This window comes from Phaseolus vulgaris, chromosome 7, assembly GCF_000499845.2.
Source record: "Phaseolus vulgaris cultivar G19833 chromosome 7, P. vulgaris v2.0, whole genome shotgun sequence".
NCBI lineage: Eukaryota > Viridiplantae > Streptophyta > Magnoliopsida > Fabales > Fabaceae > Phaseolus > Phaseolus vulgaris.
The window spans coordinates 10,803,075-10,827,525 of record NC_023753.2 but is presented as its reverse complement, the minus strand read 5'-3'; the positions used below and the strand labels follow the sequence as shown (position 1 = coordinate 10,827,525).

At 33.4% G+C, this 24,451-nt stretch overlaps 1 protein-coding gene across 2 annotated transcripts; it reads right to left on the bottom strand.

Annotated features, from left to right (window-relative positions):
• Positions 1-2,783: 2,783 nt before the first annotated feature.
• On the bottom strand, positions 2,784-22,310 carry LOC137827893 (protein MOR1). Of its 2 annotated transcripts, XM_068634253.1 has the most exons (54): positions 21,932-22,310; positions 21,650-21,755; positions 21,407-21,530; positions 20,060-20,139; positions 19,795-19,972; positions 19,623-19,687; positions 18,835-18,917; positions 18,635-18,720; positions 18,405-18,518; positions 17,628-17,747; positions 17,094-17,196; positions 16,472-16,608; positions 16,063-16,128; positions 15,849-15,966; positions 15,631-15,671; positions 15,176-15,247; positions 14,970-15,077; positions 14,770-14,875; positions 14,151-14,263; positions 13,958-14,045; positions 13,772-13,872; positions 12,925-13,032; positions 12,734-12,839; positions 12,587-12,666; positions 12,358-12,507; positions 12,152-12,227; positions 11,881-12,005; positions 11,672-11,782; positions 11,450-11,599; positions 11,275-11,349; positions 11,107-11,188; positions 10,916-11,025; positions 10,741-10,839; positions 10,582-10,656; positions 10,399-10,494; positions 10,207-10,308; positions 10,006-10,107; positions 9,648-9,830; positions 9,460-9,571; positions 9,120-9,196; positions 8,964-9,043; positions 7,360-7,419; positions 7,119-7,245; positions 6,894-7,016; positions 6,735-6,812; positions 6,488-6,646; positions 6,224-6,382; positions 5,469-5,566; positions 5,225-5,381; positions 5,027-5,143; positions 4,310-4,405; positions 3,943-4,014; positions 3,553-3,835; positions 2,784-3,464 (listed from the first exon to the last, which is right to left on the bottom strand). In XM_068634253.1, the coding sequence occupies exons 1-54, from the start codon at positions 22,089-22,091 to the stop codon at positions 3,190-3,192; spliced, it is 6,072 nt and encodes a 2,023-aa protein (XP_068490354.1). In that variant the 5' UTR covers positions 22,092-22,310; the 3' UTR covers positions 2,784-3,189. The 2 variants fall into 2 exon arrangements, with proteins under 2 accessions (XP_068490354.1, XP_068490353.1); XM_068634252.1 differs by having other exon boundaries at positions 10,916-11,188.
• Between the last annotated feature and the right edge of the window lie 2,141 nt (positions 22,311-24,451).

The following is a 24,451-nucleotide window of genomic DNA, read 5'->3' as shown; positions in this document are numbered from 1 at the left end:
TATGTCGATGGTATTTGATTAATTTCTCGCAAAGAAAAATTTATTAAGGCATTAGTAAACCTGTCAAGGTTGGGTACTTAAGATAATATGTGGTACTCATAATCATGATTTGTATAATACATTAGTTGGTCATCCATATGCAGGAAGATTAAAACGAATGAACATTCAATGCTTGTTGATATGACTAAAAGCATGGTTAAGCCGGGTACATTCTACGTACTTTGAAGGAGAATAATGAAGATAATATGACAACAATAAAACAAGTATACAATGTAAAATATACATAATATAAAATATAAAAAATATTTTTACCGAAGTGGGTTGGAAAACTAAAAAAAAAAACACCCAATATTACGTAATCCAGAACTCAAATCATAAACTATACCGGATTACGTAATCCAAAAATCATTGAACCCAAAACTATACCGGATTACGTAATCCAGAACTCATTGCATCCTACACTATACCGGATTACGTAATCTGGAACTGCTGGAAAACCAAAAACTCTACCAGATTATATAATCTGGAACTTCTGAAAAATTCATAACCTACCGGATTACGTAATCCATAATATAATTCAAAACGTACCGGATTACGTAATCCAGTTCCTATTGTCCGAATAACATACATGCTTTTCAAATGCTTCCCATATTCAAATACTTCCCAGATTACATTTCAAAATTAAAATCAGTAAAATTACTAACATATGCATGAAAAGGACACTCGTGAATGATGGAGAAAGAGAAGTTTAACAAAGATGGAATGGAAGTGTGAAGAAAAACGTAAAGAATGAGATTTTGAGGGAAGGAGAAAAGTGAAGGAGGTGGGAGGTGGTGGGAGCGGCGCTTAAGAGTAAAATGAAAGAAGGTGAGAATGAAAAAGTGAGATTAAAGTAGCTTAAACTAATATTTTAATATTTTAAACTAATATTTTAAACTAATATTTTAAACTAATATTTTAATATTTTTACTGAAGGGTATAATAGTAAATGTGTTTTTAGTATAGTATATTTAGTATAGTATAGGATGCTGAAAGAAGCCATGGAGGTGAAGGAAGAAGCTGTCCAATACAATTCAACCACAAACCAAAAAATATTTTGATATAATCTGTCCTCCACAATCTTCTCAGCATACTTGACCAACTGTGACAACAATAGATAGCTTGAGGAAATCTTCCCACAGGAGAGAGGGAGAAATAGCAAGAAAAAATCTAGTTTTAAAGAATACCGTATTATTGAGCATATAATATTAAGATTTCATTGTATGAAGGAAGTTCACCATAGAACACTAACAAAACATGCCTAATTTTTGTTTTGTCTTCAAATTTGTTAAAGAAGCATCTACACTTAGTGAGACTTGAAACTACTTAGAAGCATCTACTTAATGTTTCACCGAAAACAATTGAGTACATATTGAATTTGCTGAGAACTGAGACGTTTAGTTGATAGGTTTCTATAAAAGTTTTTTCGCGTAAATGAGTCTTTGAAAATATTCTCATTTTATATCTAAGTCATTTCATTAATAAAAGTTCATACAATAGTTAAAATATCATGTTGATATGTTTTTTCCTTCTAGGTGACTCCTACGTTCGAGACATAGTAAAAATGAAATTTACTTACGTATAAATGTGACTTTAAATAATTTATCATCTTATATATACTTTTAAAACTTTCCAGATCTTGTAAAAAAAATACTAATGTAACTCAAAGTTTGCTCCAATGATAAAATGCGAGGTCATTGTCATGCCTAAAATGAAAATAGGGAGGAAATTTCCTTTTTACTACACCATGACTTTTAGAGTTAGGTCCTTTCTTATGCTTTCTCAATCTTCTGTCGTGGTGTTCAATATGTGGTGAAGATATATTGTAGATATGCATTACACCTCTAGATTTGTTGACAAAAAACATAACATACTACTCTTCTTTGAAGTTCTTGATGTGTTGGTTTAACTTGTTTTCATTAAAATTTAAATGAAAAATGTTTACTAAATTTGTCTTCAGAAGTCGGTTATTGTATTTTCTTGTTTAGGGTAATGTTTACTAAATGTTCCTGAAGTTGTTTGATTTTATAGAAATGTTCTCATCCACTAATGTATTAGATGACCATGAAGATCTTGGTTGTATTGGCCACGACCATAAATCATTATTTCTACCACCAGAATTTTGAAGGGATAAAAAACAATAAATCAAGCAGGATTCTTATTTGTAATCTTAAAAATTTATTGAATATAAATGAGGTTTTTATTGATATACAAGCAGTTGACTACCTAAGGGGAAAAGGAAGCTTCATCCAGAGTGATGCCAAGAGGAGCTAAGAAAAAATGAATTTAGAAGGTTCTCCATCCCCTTTTCAAGTTAAACCCCATTTCCCACATTGATTTGTTTATATTTTAGTACCTTCTTTTAATTAGACACCAAATGGATTTAAGATATATTATTTTGTTCGAAGATTTGAAGAGTAAGAGAAGTAAGGCCTTTAGATTAACTTTGAAAACATTTCAAAAATAATAGAAAAACTTGAATGCAAAACAATAAACTATTCAATTACTCATTTACTTGTATTTAAATCTCATCCTACTCAATCTCACACTCAATAGACGTGTAGAAATAAGAAATATGACATCTGATAAGATTCTCCTTAACAAAAGACACATGCAAAACAAAACAAAAATCAAGAATAGAGTTGTGCGTTTTAACTTACTCTTTTATTATTGAAAAAGTACAAATTTGAGGTCACATTGATTAGAAGAATTGAAAATAGTATGCTAAGAAACAGCGGGAACGATTAATGAACAAATTCTAGGACATTGAACGTAATGTCCTATAATTCATTTTGCATATTTAAATTGAAATACCAGTGTCAAAATTTCCTGAAACAAGCTAATGCGATAACACCAAGCAAAGCTCAGCATCAGTAAGGAATGATCTGTAAAATTGCATTAAATTGACGCATCTACATAACTCCTGTTAGAAAAACAAAGCTCCACCACTACAATATACAACGAGCATGAGGTGAAATAATTGCAAGACGGCAACTAATCCTCCGATGCTCTGCAACGTCAATGTTCCGTAGTTTGAAGGATTATACATGTTTCATCTGTACCGTATTGAAAATTATATGACGACACGCTGTGTGCCACTGCATCAATGAAATCTGACAATAGTAATGAATTATTTTCTCTTTACCATCATTAAAGAGGTTCAAGGGAACCACTTTTCAATCTTTCCATCCGCGCTTGAAGGCCAGACAGTGCTTTCTCGTCCATAGGAAGTACACCACCTTGTAAAGTATTCTCCGTACCAACATGCTCTGATGTACGAGGAATCTGACTAGGAGGAAGTCCATGATTCAAGTTGTCATTTGCACTTGCTAAGTGCCTACCAACAGATTCTGTACTCCCAGCTGCAGCTGCTAATTGCATACTCTTCATCCTCTCTCTTATTGCATCTAACGTACCACTGGTTACTGCAGTTCATATGTAACTTCTCCTAGTCAAAATTATTTCTTCAATGTAAAATTAGGGTACAAAACAACTAAAATTATGTTCACATACCTCCTGTCATAAATCTATCATTTCTTTGGTCACCTAATGTGTAGTCAGAATTTAAAGCTCTAGACGTAATGGCATTCACAGGCCTATTTTCCTCACTGTATGATGGCGGTAAATTAAAATTTGTTGGGTCAGGTTTCACATTTAATTTAGCATCACCCAGTGGATTTGCATTCACAGGTGAGAGAGGTGCAAAATCAGGGGAAGATATGTTTAAAGATGCCGGTGGAGGAGTAGGCATAGGTAAACTCGAGGGAGTTCTTCCAGCTGCAGCATTCTTCTCCATCTGCCAAAATGTTAAAATCAATTGCCAATCGTCAAATACTCCGAATTGCTCATAGAAATACAAAATGCAAGCATTAACATGTGGTAATACAAGTAAATAATCTCAACCTGAGCAAGACCATCTCTAATATAGGTTCGAAATGCCTCACTAGCATTTTGAAGCTGAGCAAATATGTCAACCTAAGATAAAGCACAAAAACCTTAATCAAATAAGCAAAAATCGTATAGGATGAACATTTACTAAAAAACATCACATTACATATCTGAAAATTATCATCATCAATCCACTTTGAAATTAGCAGAGCATGAAATTGAGTTTGAAGGGAAAGTGGAAGAAAGGAAAATTTCAAAACTGTTTCTGTACGTTAATTTTTCTCTTCCTTATCCATCCATCCACTTTCACTATAACTAAACAAGAACAAAAATCCATATTTCTGTTATCTTTCCTCCCAATCAAAATACCCTTAATTCTTACCTTAGGGTATAATTGGGTAATCCGATACAGCTCATATAGCCCAATTGTGCAAGTTTGCTTCTCCCCAATCTTCTTAAATATAGCAGCCAACTCTTGCTGCAATATAATTTTGAAGACAAATATAGTCAAGGGTGAAATATGGCTTTTAAGTTAAGTTGCAGCAAAATATGATATTAGAACATGATAACACAACGAAAAACAATAAATTAGAAACATTGAAAAATATTTGTTAGGATTGCGAATTAAATTATAGGGATAATAACAAGAAGTTGAGTATCTTCTGTGCTGCCTCACTAATTATGGCAAGTGGGAGTCAAATAGAATTAATGGCACTGTCAATCCCCTGCGAGGCAAGCAGACAGATTCACAGGTCATTCTCACCTTATGACCCATTTTTATAAAAACACCTCATATTTCTGTTCTCCTTGAAGCACAATTACATCTCTTGCTCCATGTCCTACTTATTAATGTATTGTATTATAATGTATTAGGCTCTTATGACATTAATAACTACGATTTTTCAATTTAAGTTCGTTTAATGTAGTGAAATACAGGTTATTTTCTTTTTTTATGCACATGTATACGTATGTACAAATATAGTTTCGCATTCTGGGGGTAGGATCTTCCATCCAAATAAAATTTCTAGGTAGAATTAAGTTTAACAACAATGATACTGTTATAGTACCCAAGATACTGAGAAATAAAGCATAATTATACCTTTAACTGGGCATCAGCAGAATGGGTTCCTGAGGCTGAATTATTGGTTGCTGAATCTCCCCAATGATTTTGTCCCCCAGGTCCAGATGCAGTCAACATTCTAGCGGCAGCCAAAGTCTAAAATTCAAAAGTAGGAAAAATAGAGTATAAATAAGACTACTTCAACAATAAATCACATTAATTTGTTTTAATTTATACCTCAAGATTAAGTTCAATGTAGGCAAGGATGATAGGTTGAGGTTTTGCATCAATAGGAACCATTGAAAGATGACCCTTTATCGCTGCACCACGAAGCTTGACAAGTTCATGCAGAACAGTTTTTACCATTCGTAAGGGTTTGTCATCAGCACCAGCCCTGTACATATTAAACATTAGAAAATAGAAGTGATTCAAGTATTATTTTATAAGTAAAGAAATAGCAGCTCTATCAATCACTCAGTACCTTCTTCTAATTTCCTCCATTCCCAAGTCTTGCAGGTACAAATGGATGCTTTGAAGTATGCGATCTAGGTCAACATCATATATAGTACTCTGAAGAACCTGCAGCACAAACAAAATACATGTTAATGCTAAACAAAAAACTTCAATTAATAACTATTCAAGCCAAATTATATAAGTCTACAGTGCTTAATTAAATATCAATAGAACCATATATAATTCCAATAGATTGGTTAATGGATTTGTTAATAATTGAATAACCAATAGAAATTAACTATTAAATAATCATCAAAAAACTAAAACTGTTAATTCATCCATCCAATAAATATTATAACAATTATGTGGATGGGTAGATGAATCATGAACTAGATATTTCTTTGCCACCAAAATTGGCATGGTGAATGTACAAATTTCTTCATTGAAAAGTTATCATTTTACAAAGCATAGTAGCCAATCTTAGATATGCTATTACCACGGCTTGCGTAGTAGACTCTATTAGATATATAAGTGAAAGTTTAAAGTCAAAAGTACTATAAATTCAAGACATTCATCATTGATTCATGCTACCTGTGGAAGTTTAAATAAAAAGGAAATATAATAACCTTTTAGAACCCAGAGCAAATAACAAATTGCTCGATACAGCAACCTTTGCTTATGGGCTGTATTACATTAGTCCAATTAACTTTAGAAAACCAAAATAGTTTGTTTTATGTTTATACTTATATCCTTTATCACTTTACCGATGGCTGCACAAGTTACCTTTGTAAGCTTGATAAGGCATTTCACAACTAGATCAGAAAACTTTTGATTTCTGGAAGAAAGAGACTCGTTTGATGCTGGTGAAGGCCACCTGGATGGATCTAATGGCCGTAAAAGATTGATTAAGACAACAAAGGAAGAAGTACGATCTGCATTATCCTGTATTTACACAATAACTAGTTACTAAATAACCTGCACTATAATACATAAGCATAATGCCTCACATTGCAGTTCAACAGATGGGGGGGAGATAAAGTTCCTAACCAGAATCTTGAGCATCAATACATTCAATGCTTTCAACAACTGGCTTCCATCTTCCATATGAGGAACCCTGTCATCCAAGAGCCACAGAAGCAGCTCAGTAATGAGACTGTTAAGAGTGCTCTCATTTACAGCATGTGCTAATCTTTTATTCTGAAAAGTCTGCAATTCCCAACACAAATTAGCAATCACAAATAGCTATTAAAAGACATCATATGATACAAATTCCAACACCACCAAAAAAAATTACCTGCATGAGAGTATTAAGCACATATTTACAAGATCGTGACGAAGCCCCAGTCAAATTGAAGTCAAAGGTTCTTGCAACCTATTTAAAATGATTGGACAATAATTAAAACATGAAAAACATTCCCAAAATGAGAGAAGTATATTAAGAAAGTTATCTCACCTTATTTGCAAGGCATGAAACTAACCTATCTGCATCTTTCACCAGTTCATCCATAACAATGCCTTCTGGGTCATTAGAGACCTGACCTAACTCATAACAAATAACTTTCATTCCATCAACAGACTGCACCAAGAAAATCAGAGTTCAACATCCAATTTCAAAACATCACAAAGTGAATTGGAGATCTCAAAAGATTATATCAGCAAATTATTCAGTTTAATTCACCTGTTCAGGAGAACCAAAAGAAATTATTTCAAGTGCTTCATTCCAATCCGGGGGTCCATTAGCAACAGCAGAAGAACGGGAAGTCAACTGTCTCTCAATGTTACTATCAGGTTGACCATAATTTTTCCTAACATCAACATGAGCGATAATGAATAATAAAATGGGATAATTTGGGACAGGATAAATTTCCCTTCAATCAGGAGCAGAAAATGAATGAATATCAGTAAAACTTTTACCATACCTCAATATAGGACCAGCAAGAGATCTAGACATCTCTCCACTTTGCTCTGCAACATCAGACCTGGTAATGGAAGCAATAACAGAAAATTTTCACGATTAAAAATCTATATTTAACTTTTTATGTTTAATAATCTGCACACAAAAAAACTCTTCAGTCCAGGTCATCAGGAAATACGTTAACCAATCCCACACTTGCGAATGAAAATGAGAAAGGATGCTTAAGACATAATTATCTCTCAGCTTATTAAGGGAAGATATAAAAAGACTACACCTAGGGCTTTAGGTGAAAAGAAGTACAACAAAAAACAGCCTTTTAGCTTTCCCAGAACTTGGTTAGAAGATAAGTTAATCCAGTTTAAGACCCATATACACCCTTCATGTTCCTCCGCCTCATTAAAAAAGAGTTCATAATCCTGAAATAATCACATTGAGAAATCACAAATAAATTATACTTCCTTATGACTCCTATAAATTCTCTAAAGGAAAGCCTGGAACCAACCAAACCATCCAAGTATTCCCAAAATTTCTTTCAAAAGCACTTCTAATCCTTCTTGTGGTGCATAAGAACTATGGATATTGATAGCCTCTTGCGAAAAAATCAATTTATGAGAGAAAATGCTATCTGGATGTACAGTGCTACCTTTGCCAAATCGGTAGATTGGTTGGCAGTTGACAAGCTCTAAGGTCACCAAAAGCATTATATATCATAATAAGCTAGGATAATAGGACACAATTCAAGATTGTCAAACTTGAATTTACATAAACTTGTGAACCTTCCATAAACTCAACGCATAACTCTTAGGTAGTGGAAAAAATATTAAGAACCCTATTATTAATGACATATAGGCTTACCCAAACATTATTAACAAAATAATTCAACATTTCAAATTTGTCATAAATCAAAAAGAAAATCAGAATAATAAAGTGCAATAAATTAGTACTAAATAAGCTCAAACTACAAGTATGAACAAAATATATAAAGATTCATAAAAACGTGTTAATAAAATGAAAACATTTTATAAAGGAGTTAACTTCTTCAAATCAAGTCAAGGTATAAAACAGTCATTTTGAGATCAATGGGAGCAAAATTTTAAAAATAAGTTCAAACACATTGAGTTGAGAGTTTGTGCAAGTTAAATTGTTTTGTTTAACTAGAACTGTAAAATCATAAAAGAGTTAACTCGAACAATCATGATATGTGAAAGTCATTGTGTAGTTAGTTACTAAGTTCATTTCTACTTTCTCGAAAGGAACTATATCATGCATATCCATCATAATATTTTCAATATAGACAAGATATACTTTCAATGTTTTTACCTAAACAATTCATCCAAATCCTAAAATTTAAACAGCCGTAATCATAATGCACCTTCCCCCAAAAATATTTATGCTACACCAAATAGGATTCCAGCCTCGTTTAGTAGATAAAATTATCAAACATATTAAGAGTAAGCAAATGTAAAAAATAAAAAATTAAGTGATGCTTATATTTTCATTTTTAAATGATGATTGTGATCAAGAAGAGATCATAGAACAAATTATAAGGAAATAATAAACTGACGGAACAGCATAAAATAAAGAACGGATTGGAAAGATTGGACACACCCATTTTCCCTGACTGAGCGTCGTAAAATGGCCCTTGCTTCACCAGGCTTCCCTTCCTTCTTCTTTTCCATCTCCCGTACCTAATAAAGTACAAAACCAACATCATCAAGAGCTCAGTACATCAAATGGAGACAAATCAGTAAAGTATGTACTGACCTTCCACTTGAATCTATCATCTAACATGCTTTTTTGAGCCTCTGTTAGCTTCCCAACAAAATCCCAGATGTCATTACCTGCATAGCAAGATTAAAAAAGAAAAATAACTCAGCAGGTTTATGAAGAAAAGAAATAAAAATTCAGCATCTATGTTCGGAAAGTGAAAAAGTAAGTGGATCACTTTATCCATGGAGAAGGACATGCCACTCATGCAATTTTCACACTAGTGCAAAAACTCATCCCAATCCCTATATATCACCAGGCAGAAGGCACAACTCTTTCCCAAGCACGTTGAAACACCTTGAAAATTTGAAACATAGTTCTAAAGGGTGTGGCATACCTAGAATCTTATAACCAGTAGCAAGTGTATTTAATGCAGCTTTCCTAGTTTCACCATCCCGTTCTGCTGTCAAACTAGCAACAGCTTGCAATGATTTTAGCTGCCCAGTAATCTGTCCACATAATGTCAGTAGTATTCGAGGAAAACAATGAGAGAAGAAAATAATTAAAAAAAAATAGAAACAATACCTCAGCACCATGATTATCAATAATAAATCCAACCAGATCAGCACATTCAATTCGAGTTCGGTTATTCTTGGAGCGCAAACCCTCTAATATATAGGGGAAACATTTAGATGCTGAATATATGGCAACAAATTGTTTGGTCAGCTCGCGCATTTTTTCTCGTACTTTCTCAATGTTATGCCCTAACTGCAACAATAAAATAAGAAATTAACTTCTACTTCACCATCTGTAACACCAAAGTAAGCAGACTCCTATAACCCAGTACCTTGCGTTATAACCAAAAATTAGCTGAAATAAACTAAACCATTAGAAAGATTCACTGGAATAATAACATTCTACAAATATAGTTGCTAATATTAACCTTCTCTACTAGGCATGGAAGAAACACTGCCACTTCAGATTCTGTGAGAGTGTAACCCTCATCCTTCAAGGTGTCAAGGAGTTCTGGAAGAAATTCCAGCACCTGAGCAATTAAATTGAATAAAGTTACAACTGACACCGTACATCTCCAAAATAAAGGAAGGAAATGAAATCACAATAAATAAACAAAAATAAACAAAACCTTCAATAGACATGTTGTGTTTGATTTGCAAAACTGTAACACAAACCACCTCAGAAGAATGTCTAAAACTTCTATTACTTCCTTAGCAATGGACGGAAGTGCCTGAAAAGTGCAATTGCAGTTTGTAGAGGTTCCGGTACATAAAACACTTCAAAAGCACGGTAGTTATTGAGAATGTTAAAAGAACAATACCTTCTGCAGCATTAGAATTCCATCAACTTGCTTCTTAAAATCTGCACTTAAGAGTCTCCTGTGTAAATCCTCTCGGAAATACTTCATCATATCATTCTGCAAATTACAATCACATTTAATATAATTCAACAGTTATAGAAAGTTGGGAGTTATGTATGCTTAGTCCTCAACAAACAGTCCCACCTCAAGATCTTGAATTTGCTCAGGACGTGGGTCCTCAAACTTACACCTTCGAACCACCATTCTCTCCCTATCTTCCTGCATGTAAGACAATCATCAAGATTACAGTCCAACCACGCATACTTTTAATATCTCAAGTAAAACTTGGTAAAACAACAATACCTTATTTGAATCCTTGATATTTAACAAAGCTTGAGACTGTACCACTATATCTTGAACAGATATTGGTTCAGATTTAGTGCCTTTTGTTGCCACAGCTCTCTGTTGAGATGATGAAACAAATGGTTAGAAAAAATTCCAAACAAATTTAAAAGTAATTAACAAAAAAAAAACTTACGGAAGATGCAGCTCTGTTTCCATGTTTTGAAACACCATTGGCAGTTGATTTTCCCACCTTCATTTTTGCTGGTGCACCCACTGAAACTGATTTAGCCACCTCAAATGACTCTGAAGACAAAAATTGTGAAGGTAAGATAAAAATAAGAAGAACAAATTCACCATGATTAGCAAAGAAGAATGAGAACATACCTTGAAAAGCTCCATATGGTTTCAACTTCTCAAGAACCAAAGTCAAAGCTGGTCCATGAATGTCTTTAACTATCTTTTCAATCTGAAAAAGCAATTTAAAGATGCTTGGCTATCACAATAATGTTAAGAAAAAAAGAGAAGAAACAAGCATTGTTCTAAAACACATACCATTTCATGTCCACTAACTCTCAGTATCTCATTAATGCAAGCTTCTGCTGCCTTGCGAACATCAGAAGATTTATCCTAAGAATAAGCCATCATAAATTTCGTTCAAAAGATTAGTGTGAATTAGAATTAATTTGATAAATGTTATAACCACAAAATCTGAGTAACCAGACCGTACTGTCATTGCGGAAGAGGCAGGCTTCAGCAGTTGTGCAGCTTCAGCAAAACTACTTAACCCAGAAAGTTGCTTAGATAACCAATCAAAAAGATCTTTACGCCCATCCGCACCAACTTTAGAGTCCACCAAAGCAATTGCAATATATGGAACCTAAAGTAAAAAACATACTAAGGACCCAGATACTGAGGGCACAGAAAAACAGAACATAGGATAAGGACAGACCATTTTATCAAGATGAACAGCAGCCAACCAAGAATCTAAAGTATTCAGTACACATTCTCTCATGTGCTTCTTGTTGTCACCAAGACATTTCAATATATCAGACAGAATACCCTTCAACAAACAATTTCAGTTAGGTTCATATAGTAAACAGCAAAAGGACAATACCACAACTGGAAAAAAATTATGAAAGCCTGACAGAATCATCTTACCTTGCTTGCCTTTTCTACAGCTTGCCCCATTGCAGATGCAACATTGCCAATTGTCGTCAAGGTAGCCATGACAATGTTTTTGTTGCTATCAAAGAGTCGTCCCCTAAGAGCTCCAAACAACTCACCTGGTAAAAAAATAGTAAAGAACAAATAAAAAGACTGACAAATTCTAAAATATACCAAGCATCTTATTCAATGGGGTAAAGGTTGATGAAAGGGTGAGTAAAGGGCATAAGGCTAAAAAACAAAACAAAAAATGTTAATGAAGTACCAGTTCCAGTTGCTTGAATGCGCTTATTAGCCTCTTCCAATATTTTGTTTACAGCATCAACAGACTCCATACGAACCTATAGTAAGGAAAAATGCACAGCAAAATTAGTAGCAAGAGTACAACAACATACTTCCCTAATATCTGAAAGCCCAAAACAACCTCAAATACAAAATTAAAAGCAAACTGCTTGCTTTTATCAAACAAACCTTCCAATCAGGGCTTTCCAAGCTCTTCAGAAGAGTTTGAGTGATCTTTCCACTGATGTCTTCACGAGGCAAGCCATCAAGTCCACCAGTAACAACAGGTGTAGAGGAGTCCGAAGTCCTGACAGTTCTCTTGGTAACTACAGATGCTCCCTGAAGCAGTCGAAATTATATGACAGCACTAGGAAAACCAAGACACAACATACAACTAAACTCACCAAATATAGCATACCTCAAAAGGATTCTTCTCATATTCCGTATCAAGGGCACTTAGCAGTGCAGGCTTTACATCAGTAAGAAACCCTTTAATGTCTGCAAGAAAAAAAGGCTTAGACCCTTGAAAACAAAATTGAGAAGAAAATCTGAAACACGGAGTCACCTGGACCAACAAATCTATGCAGAACACCCAAGAGCTTAATTGATGCATTTCTAGTAGCAGCAGTACTTGACTGCAGCCCAGTGTCTTTAAGAAAATCAATTAAATCCTGCATAATAAGATTTGCATTAAAAAGTTAGAAACTTTAACCAAAACATTGACACTAAAAAGTACAAAAAAAATCTATAATGCACCTTAAGCTTTATATGAGAGACACCAAAATCCTCGACAGCAGAAACCATCCACAAAATTCCCTCACTGAGAACCTTAGGATTCTTATGCTCCTTCATGATCTTGTAAATCTACAATAAAAAAACAGTTTTCCAAACATTCATTAAATCAAGATAAACAAAATCAATAATATATATCCAAAAAGGAACAATCTGGCATTAACTTAATACCAGGAATTAATTACAAAAGTTAAACAGCTACACTGAGACTGTTCTACAAAAGCTAATTACTAGTATTTTACTGTATTACAGTCACAAACTTACAATATCCTAAAACTGTTCACTGCCATCATTTTAACTCTTACTTTTTTGTCATGTTTCTCAAAAAAAATATTACTTAAGATTACTAAGAAATTATGAGATTCAACTATGAAATATATAACTTACACTGATTTATTAAATAGTAAAAATTTGGTACAGAAAAAAAAATATACATCAGTTATATGATTTGCTAAGCCAACCATCTTTCACAAAACCACACATATTTGACGAAATGTCACCTTATAATCATCAGATGATTAATAATGGATAATCTAAATTCACCTTGTATAAATGTTCATGTAGTTAACACTAGTCACAAACAACAGTGCAAACAATGACACTTACCAGTAGTGAAAAGACAGTTGTATTACTTAAAGCAGTGATAACACAAAAGGAGTTGCTAATAGACCATAACTTTACCATATTCAAAGCAAAACAAAAAAATCAATCACACCCTTTCCAGGGCATATGTTTATATGATTCACAGGCTAGGAGCACACTTGCGTCCTAACAACCAGAATATATGCTTATAAAGGGAAACCAAGCTTACTCTTTCAAAAATGAATCCTGGACCAACGGCTTCACAGAAAGTACTCAGGCATTTCATAGCATGTGCACGTGTCTTAATATCTGCTACACGTTCACTTAGTCCTAAAAATGAAAAACAAGTGGCAAATCAGACCAGTCGTTCCTAAAGTAAAAACTATTTATTAATGGTCATAGCTAAACTACCTACCCGAAAGACAAAGTACTACACACTTCTTTGGAAATTTAGCTGCAGTTGAACCTATATGAGTGACCACTTCAATGACCTGCTGCTGAACCTGCACAAGGAAATACAAGCTTAGAACCCTCTTAATCTCCTTCCTATGTTTTACAACAAATCATTAAAATAAAGCATTTTAAATTCCAAAAAAAAAAATTAGAACCTGAACATTTTTCTCTCCCCATCCAGGTAAAGTGCAGAGTAAACGAATCAAAATTTCTGCTGATTGGTTGAGGTCCTGTAAGCCTTCTACCTGCTGTTTCAGTGAAGAAATGGCTGCAAATATCTAACTTCAGCAGCCTTATTTTATCAAGCATTTCATAAAGGCATCACCAGAAATTAGAAGGAAAACAGACTATATTTTATTATCTTTCATCCCCATCACTTTTGACCACAGAGAGATGACAGACCATATTTCAAAAGATATCACAGGATGAAATGTATTCAAGTTTGAATATGGCAAGCCCAGTTTCACTGTATCCAATGGACAATCCAAAAATACAACAATTACACTTTACACAAAAATTTAAAACTGAGACTCTCCATTTAAAATATAACAGCTTAGTTACTAGCAGTTTAGTTCTATGCTCAGACCAAAATTTATGTTACAGGATAAAACCAATCCATCAATAGTCCAACTCATCATATAATAGACATTGTAATAATCATTCAGAGGTTAAATCCTCAACCAGATGACCCATCCACCCCATTTACCTACATGCATCCTCCCAATATCAATAATAAAAAATAAACAAAGTCACCACAAATAGGAGACTGCCAACCTTCTAGACGCTCTTTCCACACAGCACTTTTCAATAGAGCAATAGTATCTGACTGTATAAGAGAACCTATTCGATTTTCAATCTCTTCAAGACCCATCTCAGTAGGCTGCATAATGTTAGACGCAGATTAAATAAATATAATCAGTTATCAAAGAAACTGAGAAGAAATATTCAGATTGAAGAGACAGATATCAATTTACCTCAACATCCTCAGGTTGTTCAATTGATTTTGAAGCCTTCACTTGTGCAGCTCCATCTGTTTTTTTGTTTGTCCCAGACTTTACAGCCCCTCCTTTCTTAGTGACAGGCTAGAATGCACAAAATATTTAACTAATCAACTCGCATTCAACAGAAATACAATAATAACGTCATCATATATTAAATAAAAAGGAAGATACAATCTTACAACTGACTGAACAGGTCTCTTTCCACTAAGCATGCTTGCTGCTGACCTTTTGACAAATGCACTTTCAGAGGTCTGTATGCAAATCAAGTGGCATATAAATGTTGGTCCTCCAATATATACATTCAACTTTAAAATTAAATCATCAACAAGTTTGTCTTTTCTATATTCTTAACATAGTTCTCAAATTCCTCTCCAAAACCCATTTTAGCAATTTAACATTCATATTCCATGTGAAATTTAAGGTAAAGATTGGAATCACGTTTTTTTAATGGTTTTAAAAACCTTTGGGAGGGAGATTGATTGATCCATGAAAGGGAAACTGGGCAGAGGAAAACTTCCAAACTACTTATAATCCAACAAAATAACCAATTAAAGCTAGGAGCAACAGATGAACGAAGTGAAACTTAAGTCAGATTTCTTGAGCTAAAAACAAAATAAAAGAAAAGTAAACCCACCTCAGCAGAAGATGCACTTGCACGCGTATTTTGCACAGAAGCTGGAACATCATTATCAAGTGTCAGCATAAAACGAACATATTTACACATTAATCATCAATAAAATCACAATTTAGATAATTAATCAAATTAGGAAAGTTGGTCTCTCAAGCCCAAAACTTGCATTTTCCCTTCACATCTAATAGTATATTTTTTTATAATAAATAAAGAATACGAACCTGCAGAAGAACCACCAGGCACAGCATCTTCAGAACCTGAAATCATTTCCGAAAGCTTCTTTCTTCTAACATCATCAAGTTTCTCCAACGACCTCTCAAGAGGTCTCATGCCAACCAACTATTTAAATGAGTGAAGGAAGTGTTGTTCAGAACCAAGTAATGTGCAAAAGCATATTCTAAAGCAAAAAACAGATGTAGTTGAAACAACTTCTACCTTAGCTATTGCTGCCAATGCTGAAAAGGCAGCATCCCTGACTTCAGGAGTGCCGTCATTTAGGCACTGAAATATCCAAATTTTATCATTTTCAAAACATATACAATATAAGACATACATTTACAGTGTATTTTTTACAGAAACGATTGAAATAAATTGTATCCTAGAATAAACAGCAGGTCAGAACTTGAAAACTAAACACAAGGCAAATAATCACAACTGTAGTCAAGCAATTTATTAAATCATATTTTGAGTACCAAGGAAAGAAGGGGATCAAACTGTTATTTAAATAAAAAGATTTAAACTGCTGAACCTTATAAAAGCAAAAGACTCTAAAATCACATTTAAAATCCACCAAAAAAACAAAGCATGCCTGCTAAATACAATTAACCAGCAAGAGCAAACTGACCTCCATACAGATTGGAACATAATCCTTGTGCGCCTTTGTAATAACACCCTTGGTACTGGTTTCAATACAAAATGTCACCCAGGTCAAGGATAACGATCGCACAAGAGGGACTTTGTTTTTCGTGGCAGTCTTAACATCTGGCAACAGATTAAACATAATACACTCAACAAGAAGCAAACATAAAACACTAATAACAAGATTAAATTTAAGGTCAACATGCAGAAATACAAACAACTTACGAAAAAATACAAATACAAAATACCAATCTAAATCATGAAGTGTTTCATACAGTAGTTAAAACAGCAATATGAATCTACAGCTAAATAAATAACAGCAGGAAAATATTCAATGAGGTTTAGATCATGTCTTGCAGAGGATACAGAATCTAAAGGGAAAATAGCACTAAAAATCCGTTGCTTTGACATCTTCGTGATGGAAGATAGATATTATAATCTTCACCATGAAAAGCACCAAAGGGCAAGGCCACAGGAGTTGGGAGTATGTACAAAAAAGAATTTCAGAGATAAAGATTCTTTAAAACCAGTAACTAAATTATTTAACCTATAGCCTTTCAAACAAAAGGCTGCAGAGTTGAATAAAAAATCAAGGATGTGAAACCTGCCTTCAACAATGTCTATGAGGCTGATGCACCCCGCTTTATGCATTGCTTGAAGAGTCTGTATCAATGCCTCAGCCAAAACAGGTTTTTTTTCCTTCAATTTTTCCTGTTCATAAAAAAAAACATAATAAGCAAGAAATATTTGAAGAGTAAATTATTAACTTATTTTATGTGTATAAATACATTCACTATTTACTTTAACAATAATTTCCATGCAAACTAGAAGCACAATTCTCATTTTAACACCTCTAAAGGCCATTCAAAACAGAAGACATCCAACCTTCTCAAAGCCAAAATCAATTACTTCTTCAACAAAACACAGCAGTAAAAGAAATGTAAGGTGATGAGCAGTTCAAAATGAGAAAGAGCATACTCTCAAAACCATTTCTGTAGATAAACCAATTTAAATAAAAGAGATAATAACTTTATTGCATTTAAATCAAATAACCAATGAAGACTATAAAATTAATAGATACCAAAAGAAATAAGCATTCAGTTGTTAACCCCTTGTACATTTGGCTGTATGACAGTACTTACAAGCAAAACAGGCAATAAAAAACGAGAACTCGCAGAAAAATGAGTTCTCAATCCACGAGCAAGATTGCCAATAGCCTGAACAGCTTCAACTGCAACAGCAATATTCACATCTGTAATAAGCTGCAAGCAAAAACTACTAGTTAAAATTTTGTCAACCAAAAATAAATCAGTAACAAGGAAAATACAAAAAAAAAAAACAATATCAAGTCATATATGTCCCTGGTCACAAAAATGGTCTTGATTCACGTAAACAATTAAACATCAGAGTAAGAAAAGAACAAAATGCACCACTACCAAACTTCACAAATATAAGCAACCTATGTCCTATACCATATAGTCATAGGCATATGATAGAATACAATACAGGCAAATGCATCTCTGAGCACAAAGATCTTTAAAAAATATTGCACCTTACATTAACGTAAACAACTCCTAACCTCCACAAAAACAGAGAGAAATCCCAGAAGAAATTGCCAAGCAATAAACAGAAAGAAGCGTGAAAGAGTGCACAAAATAATAGAGGTGGTAACTCTTCACTAGATAAATTATGCCCCAATATAGTTTTACATTCATGTCAAAGGCAAAACTAACAAACCAGACCCAATCATTTTAACTCCTCAATGTCAACTATTCATCAACACAAGATATATCCTAGAAGTCTCTAGGAAACAGACACAACATTTGAGTGAAAACATATAGATCCAAACAATGTCAAAGCTTTGTACAGAAAAGGCCAGGCCATTTCATTTCTATAAAACACAAACAAGTATACAATACCTTCTTTAAGGTCCGACAAACTTCAGAGAAATCACCAGAAGAAATTTTTTTAGTTGATGCAAGCTTTGTTAGCTCAGCAACAGCTTCCTTCCTTTCAGACCATTTGGTGGCTTTCTGAAGATTAATAAGACAGAAAGTAAACAACAAACTGAGACAGATTCAAAGCCTGTAACAAAAGTAAAGGTACAATAGCTACTGAGTAGAATCTGATAGAAGGGGCAGAAACTGACCACTCCATCCCAAAATCCTGACTTCTCCAGCGGAGTCAATATATCAACAGGATCAACAAGTTCGTATTCATCAATTTCTTGAGGAGCTGATAATAAAAGCATTTGACAACCAAGAAAAGGCATAGATCAGTATTACCGAGGAAAGACAATGATGTCTGATACAGAGAAAAACATACTCCAGATACAAAAAAATTACACACCATCATTCCCAGAATCTTCAGTAGGGACAGGACCCACAACCTCTGACACAGCTTCCTGTTCGGGTTCCTTGTCTTGCTCAGATCTAAAAACATGACAGAATATTTGATTAAAGAAGGGAAAGCCAATAAATGTTTCGTATCAACATATTGAACTAAAAAAGATCCACGCCGGTTGTATAAGCATAACATAAGTGGTGTTTGATGAAAGTTAGTCATAGCCCAGTGGCTAATGCCATCTTTTGTTAGTAAAACCTTAATAAGCATGTTAAAATAAGGAACTACAACCTGGAATTACATAAAATATTTGACTTCAAAAAATTAAAATGTATACAACAAAAGTGCTTTGCAGAACTCAAAAATGCTCCATATTTTTTTGGTGGTACAAAATTTATGTATGATGAACTTAAGTCCCAATTATTCACTCGCCAACAAATCACTTATCACTTTCAAATAGAAAAAATATATAATAATATATCTAGTTCAGATTTAGGAACGATTTCAAGATTCTGAAGAAACAACAGAAAAATGGGTACTTGGGGGAATATAACAACTGAATAAAGCAATACCTAACTGATAACAAAACTTCCAAAAGCAATTTAAAACAAAACACACAGATACACAACCCCATAACAACTAGGAAAAAAATAATTACAAAATAAAAGGATGAAGTAAAAAGAGTATGCACATAAGTCATACATGTCCCAGTACGTATGGAAAAGAACCTATCATTGTATTGAACACTTAGTGCGGAGAAATTCAAACCAAAAGAATTAAAATCAAGCATCCACCTTATTTTACGGGTTGGCTTTGCTGTTCCCGTAACATTTACAAGTTCTGCTTCTAGCTCTTTTTTCTACAAGAATGGGGAAAAAGGTAGTCTATGATTTCTTATTGGAGGAGAAAATAAAAAAAATAAATAAAAAAACATGACTGCAAAAATAGACAACCAATCTAACGTACCATTGTGTCTCTCATTTTCTCAAACAAAATTGACTTTACACTATCTTTACCAATCCAACGGCAAAGCTCAAGAGTCAACCCTTTAGAGGATGCACGAACATTTTGATCTTGATGATCAAAGAGTTCTGGAAGCATCTTCAAAATTCTTTTTGGGGGCACAACTTTTGCTCCAAATTCACTAGCACCATAGAAAATAACAATAATAATTCTATAAAATCCATAAAAAGAAACACCTATAATAGATATTGCAACAAAGATTCCAAACCTTAAAGCTTGAAACATAACATCTATTGCAGGTACCACCGCTTTAGCAACTTTGTTTTTTATTGCTTTCTCCATTGCATCCTAAAATTACAAAAAGCCTTCAGAAATTATTGGAAAGGAATAATATTACAAGTAGACCTGAAGTTATTCATGTGTAAACCCCAAATAATTCACCACATTGGAAACCAAAACTATTTGAAATCAACAGTTTTGGGTATCAAACATTCGAATTAAAACAAATTATATTTGGACCCATAGAACATAATTACATTCCAAGGGTTTTCCTACTAACAATTGGCACTTTTTTAAACTACCATACCTTAATTTAATTTTATATAAATTAAAAAATCAAAATTAAAATATTGATAGATAACTTATTGGAGGGGCATTAAGTAACCTCGTGTACGCTAAAATAACCCATAGCCATGAGGAAGAAACAGAAACGGGAAGAATATGACCAATAGATACACTGTTATTGACTAGTCAAATCCAAAGAGAATTCACCATGTAAAACATTTTCGTAATTGATGATAATGAAAATGGAAAACAAAGCTAAATGAAATAAAAAAAAAAATAGATTGAAGGACAAAACCATGAAAATAAAAAAACAAAATGGACCCCTAAATAATATATTTTTATTCAAAAGGATTTTTCCTATTAATAGTTGATGATACTTTTTCCATAAACCAAACCCTTAATAAAAGTAATAAATAACACTAACCAGTAAAAGTCAAAATATTATTTTAGTAACAAAATACAGAATACAGCATTTTGCTAAAGAAACAATTGCCCGAGGTAAGCCATTCATTCAATCTAAACTAAAGGAAAGCATCAAGAATAAAATTTCTATGTGAAAACTGTAGCTAAAGCCCTGGTGTCGGTTATTGTTAAAACAGCATCCTACAACCAATTCCTGAGAGATAGAGGAAGAAAGTTTGCCATTGCCCAGCGGCTCCAAAGAAGGACAAAATACGAAAGAATCATTTAGACTAACACATAAAATTCAGTGTCTTCGTCACCAAAGAAACTAAGAGGCAACATGGTACCTATTAACATTGTCCTTTCATGAATAATATAACTGATAGAAAGCAAGCACGATAAAATTCAGCATTCCAAATAACTGGAAAAAGCATAACAAAAACAGGCACTGTGATTAGGACTGCGTGAAGACTCTTTTAATGTCCGCAATCATTGCCAACACAAGTTTAAATTAATGACATAAACAGAACAGACATCACTACTGAAACAAAAATTCATGGGAATCTCAACTCAGCTATAAACAAAAGACAACCCCTCTCCCTCACAAGTAGAAGGCCATTCAATAGCAAAGAACCCAAGTAAATAGTACCAGATACGCATCCACGGCCTCTAATTCCACCCATAGCAAAAACACTGCCTGAGCCTTCTCCACCGTCTTCGGCCTTCCCGTCAGACATTTAGCCACAACCGCATCGCAGACCTCCTTCCCATACCTACTCCGAAATTCAAATTCAAATTCAAATTCAAATTTAAACAGGAACGGTAAGTTTTTTGAAACAAAAACATGCAAACAAAATACAAATCCAACAAACAAAAACAACGAAATCCTCACCTCGCGGCGTCGGCATCCGCAGCTCGCAAGTACGCAATCAACGCATCCAGCGCCTTCTCCTGCACCGGCGCATTCGAATCCGCCACTGTCTTCTTGAAAAAATGTCCTGCCAAATTCAAAAAAAAAAAAACAATGAACAAAACCACGAATCAAGATCCAAACGAAAATGCAGCTTAGCAAATAACAACTCAGCAGTGAACCGCATCCAGATCCACCATAGGGAGATCGGGAAGCGAATCCGAAAACTTAAAAACCCTAGGCGAAGAGGAAAAAAACACCGACCGAATTCGCGGATGCGAGCGTCCTTAGGATCGGTGATGGAGTCGCAGAGCGACGCCAAATCGATGTTCGCCTCATTGCGCACCTTCCAATTTTTGTGGAAGAGGCGATCCTCCCATGGCAATTTCTTTGCCTCCTTCAACAACTTCTCTTCCTCCGACATTGTTGCTTCTCTCTTATCAAACTACAATCCGCACGTCTCAAGCCTATCGATCTCCACCGAATTCTATAGAGAGAAACAAGAGTGTGTGTGGTTGTTTGTGTGTGTGCTCGGTGGTATTTTGGCTTTTGGCGAGTGCCGGCGAGACGGAATGGGGGGAAAATGTAGAAGAAACGGTGAATGAGCGTGCAATAGGCTTTTGTATATTTGCTTCAAAAACACAACAGAGAAAGAGGGGTTTTTTGTTTTGGATTTTTTTTTCTTTTTATTTATATATTTATTTATTTGGTTTTCCTTGGTCAGTTGGGACGGGGATGGTGGTATATTGGGATTTACGTTTTTCCATACCCACATTCCTTTGGTGCGCGTGTGGACACAACGCCAATTTTGAATTGAGATCTCCCTCACAACTCACACATCAGCATCACACTAGGACAGATTGTGTTATGTTGTTCTGCAAAAATTATATCTTATCATCCTCTTCCAAATTTTCATTCCGTTCACTTTAATAATTGAAAAGCTTTTTATTTTCTTTCTTCTCAAATCAAGAGTCAAATATAATATTTATATATATATGACCATTAATCATCTATAACCTATTGGATTTTGCAACGGTTCTTTTTTTCAAAAAAATTAACCTTTCCAATCTTTATTTAGTATTACATAATTTTACTTTTTAATAACTAAAATATATATTTATCTATACTATTGTATAAAGAGAATATACTAGTTAAAATTATTTATTTATTTATTTAATAAAATAAGTAATTGAATATTTTTTATTATAAAATAATATATTATTTTGTTTAAATAAAAAATTTTATTTTTATATAATTATGTATATATATTAAATTGTAAACTATATCATTTTTTATTTATTAATTATTCATAAAAATAAGAAAATTATATATATATATATTAATGAAAAAAATGTAAATACAAAATGCATGTGGTTTTGTTAGTATTAAGAAAACTCATTTCAAAAAATAGTATGTTGCTGCTATAGCGTTTAATAACTACAAGTTTGATGGGGTGTTGGTACTTTGATACATAAAGAAGTTAGGTCATGGACTCATGATGCACATTAGATGATGAGACATTAGACGATGTTGACTAACCTTCTACCTCTTACACGAGAAAGCCCAAACCTACAAATGTTAACTCCAACTATGACCTTAAGTGTGATAGGGAGATGAGGACAGGCAAGCCTACGCATGGACTTCCAACTTTTTGTAGTCATTATTTGGATTATAAGCAATTTTAGTTATTTCAAAGGAAAATTGAGTATGGATTTGTGTATGATTGTTATTGATGCTAAATTCATTATTTGTCTACTAAGATAAAAACGAGGGATATAAAGGATCACTTTTATTTTTTTAACTTAAAGAGGAGATTGAAAGAGTTAGAAGGAAAAGTACTATTAGTTATTTTGAATAACATAGTATTCTTAGCTATTTTGAATGTGAGTTTAAAATTGTGTTTTTGAACTTGTTAAAATGATTACTTTGGTTGAATTTTGTTTTAGGTGAGTTTTAGGCCTTATGCATAAATTATTATTTTTGCATATTCCACTTGAGCATTGAACTATTGTTCAAGCGAAAGCTTTAACCTTGGGCATAAACACTTGTCACTTGAGTGACCAATAAAGTCATAAAAGTTTTCAATGAGTATTTGATATTTGATTTTCTATGATTTTACAATCAGATATCGCTCAAGCGACATACTATAGCTTGAGTGAGGAAGCGACATTGCATGAGAAAGTTCTTGTGGATATCTTTACATTCTTTTTTATATATAATTCACTTAAGTAAGGAAGTTTCACTCAAGTATGATTGTTAGTTTAAGAATTAAATGTAATTATAATATGATGTTATCTTATACTAATTTTAATGATTATGCATTGTATACAAATGTGATGTGTTTTTTTTAGTTAAAGTTGTCTATTTGTCATGGTTTGCTAACTAATTTATGATTGTAGGTATTAACTATAGATTCCTACATCTAATAAAGATCTACTTGTTCTAATGGTAGTCTTACCCACGTAAAATAAAACATCGAGTGGTGAGAAACTAATATAATTTTTATACATTGAATATTTGTAGATGTATAAACTTAGATTGCAATGAACTTACTTTAATCAACAAGTTATTTGTATGAATTGATGTTTTTTTAATAATTTATTATTTCTTTTGTTATCACTATAAGAAAACCATCAAATAACAACTAAAATGTAGAGGAAAAAAAATTAGTTGCTATATTGACTAAATTAGATACTATTTTAGAGACTGAAAAATTATTCGTATCAAAAGTGGTTTCTATTATTAATAAAAAAAATTATAAATTAATTTATAAATTAGTATCTA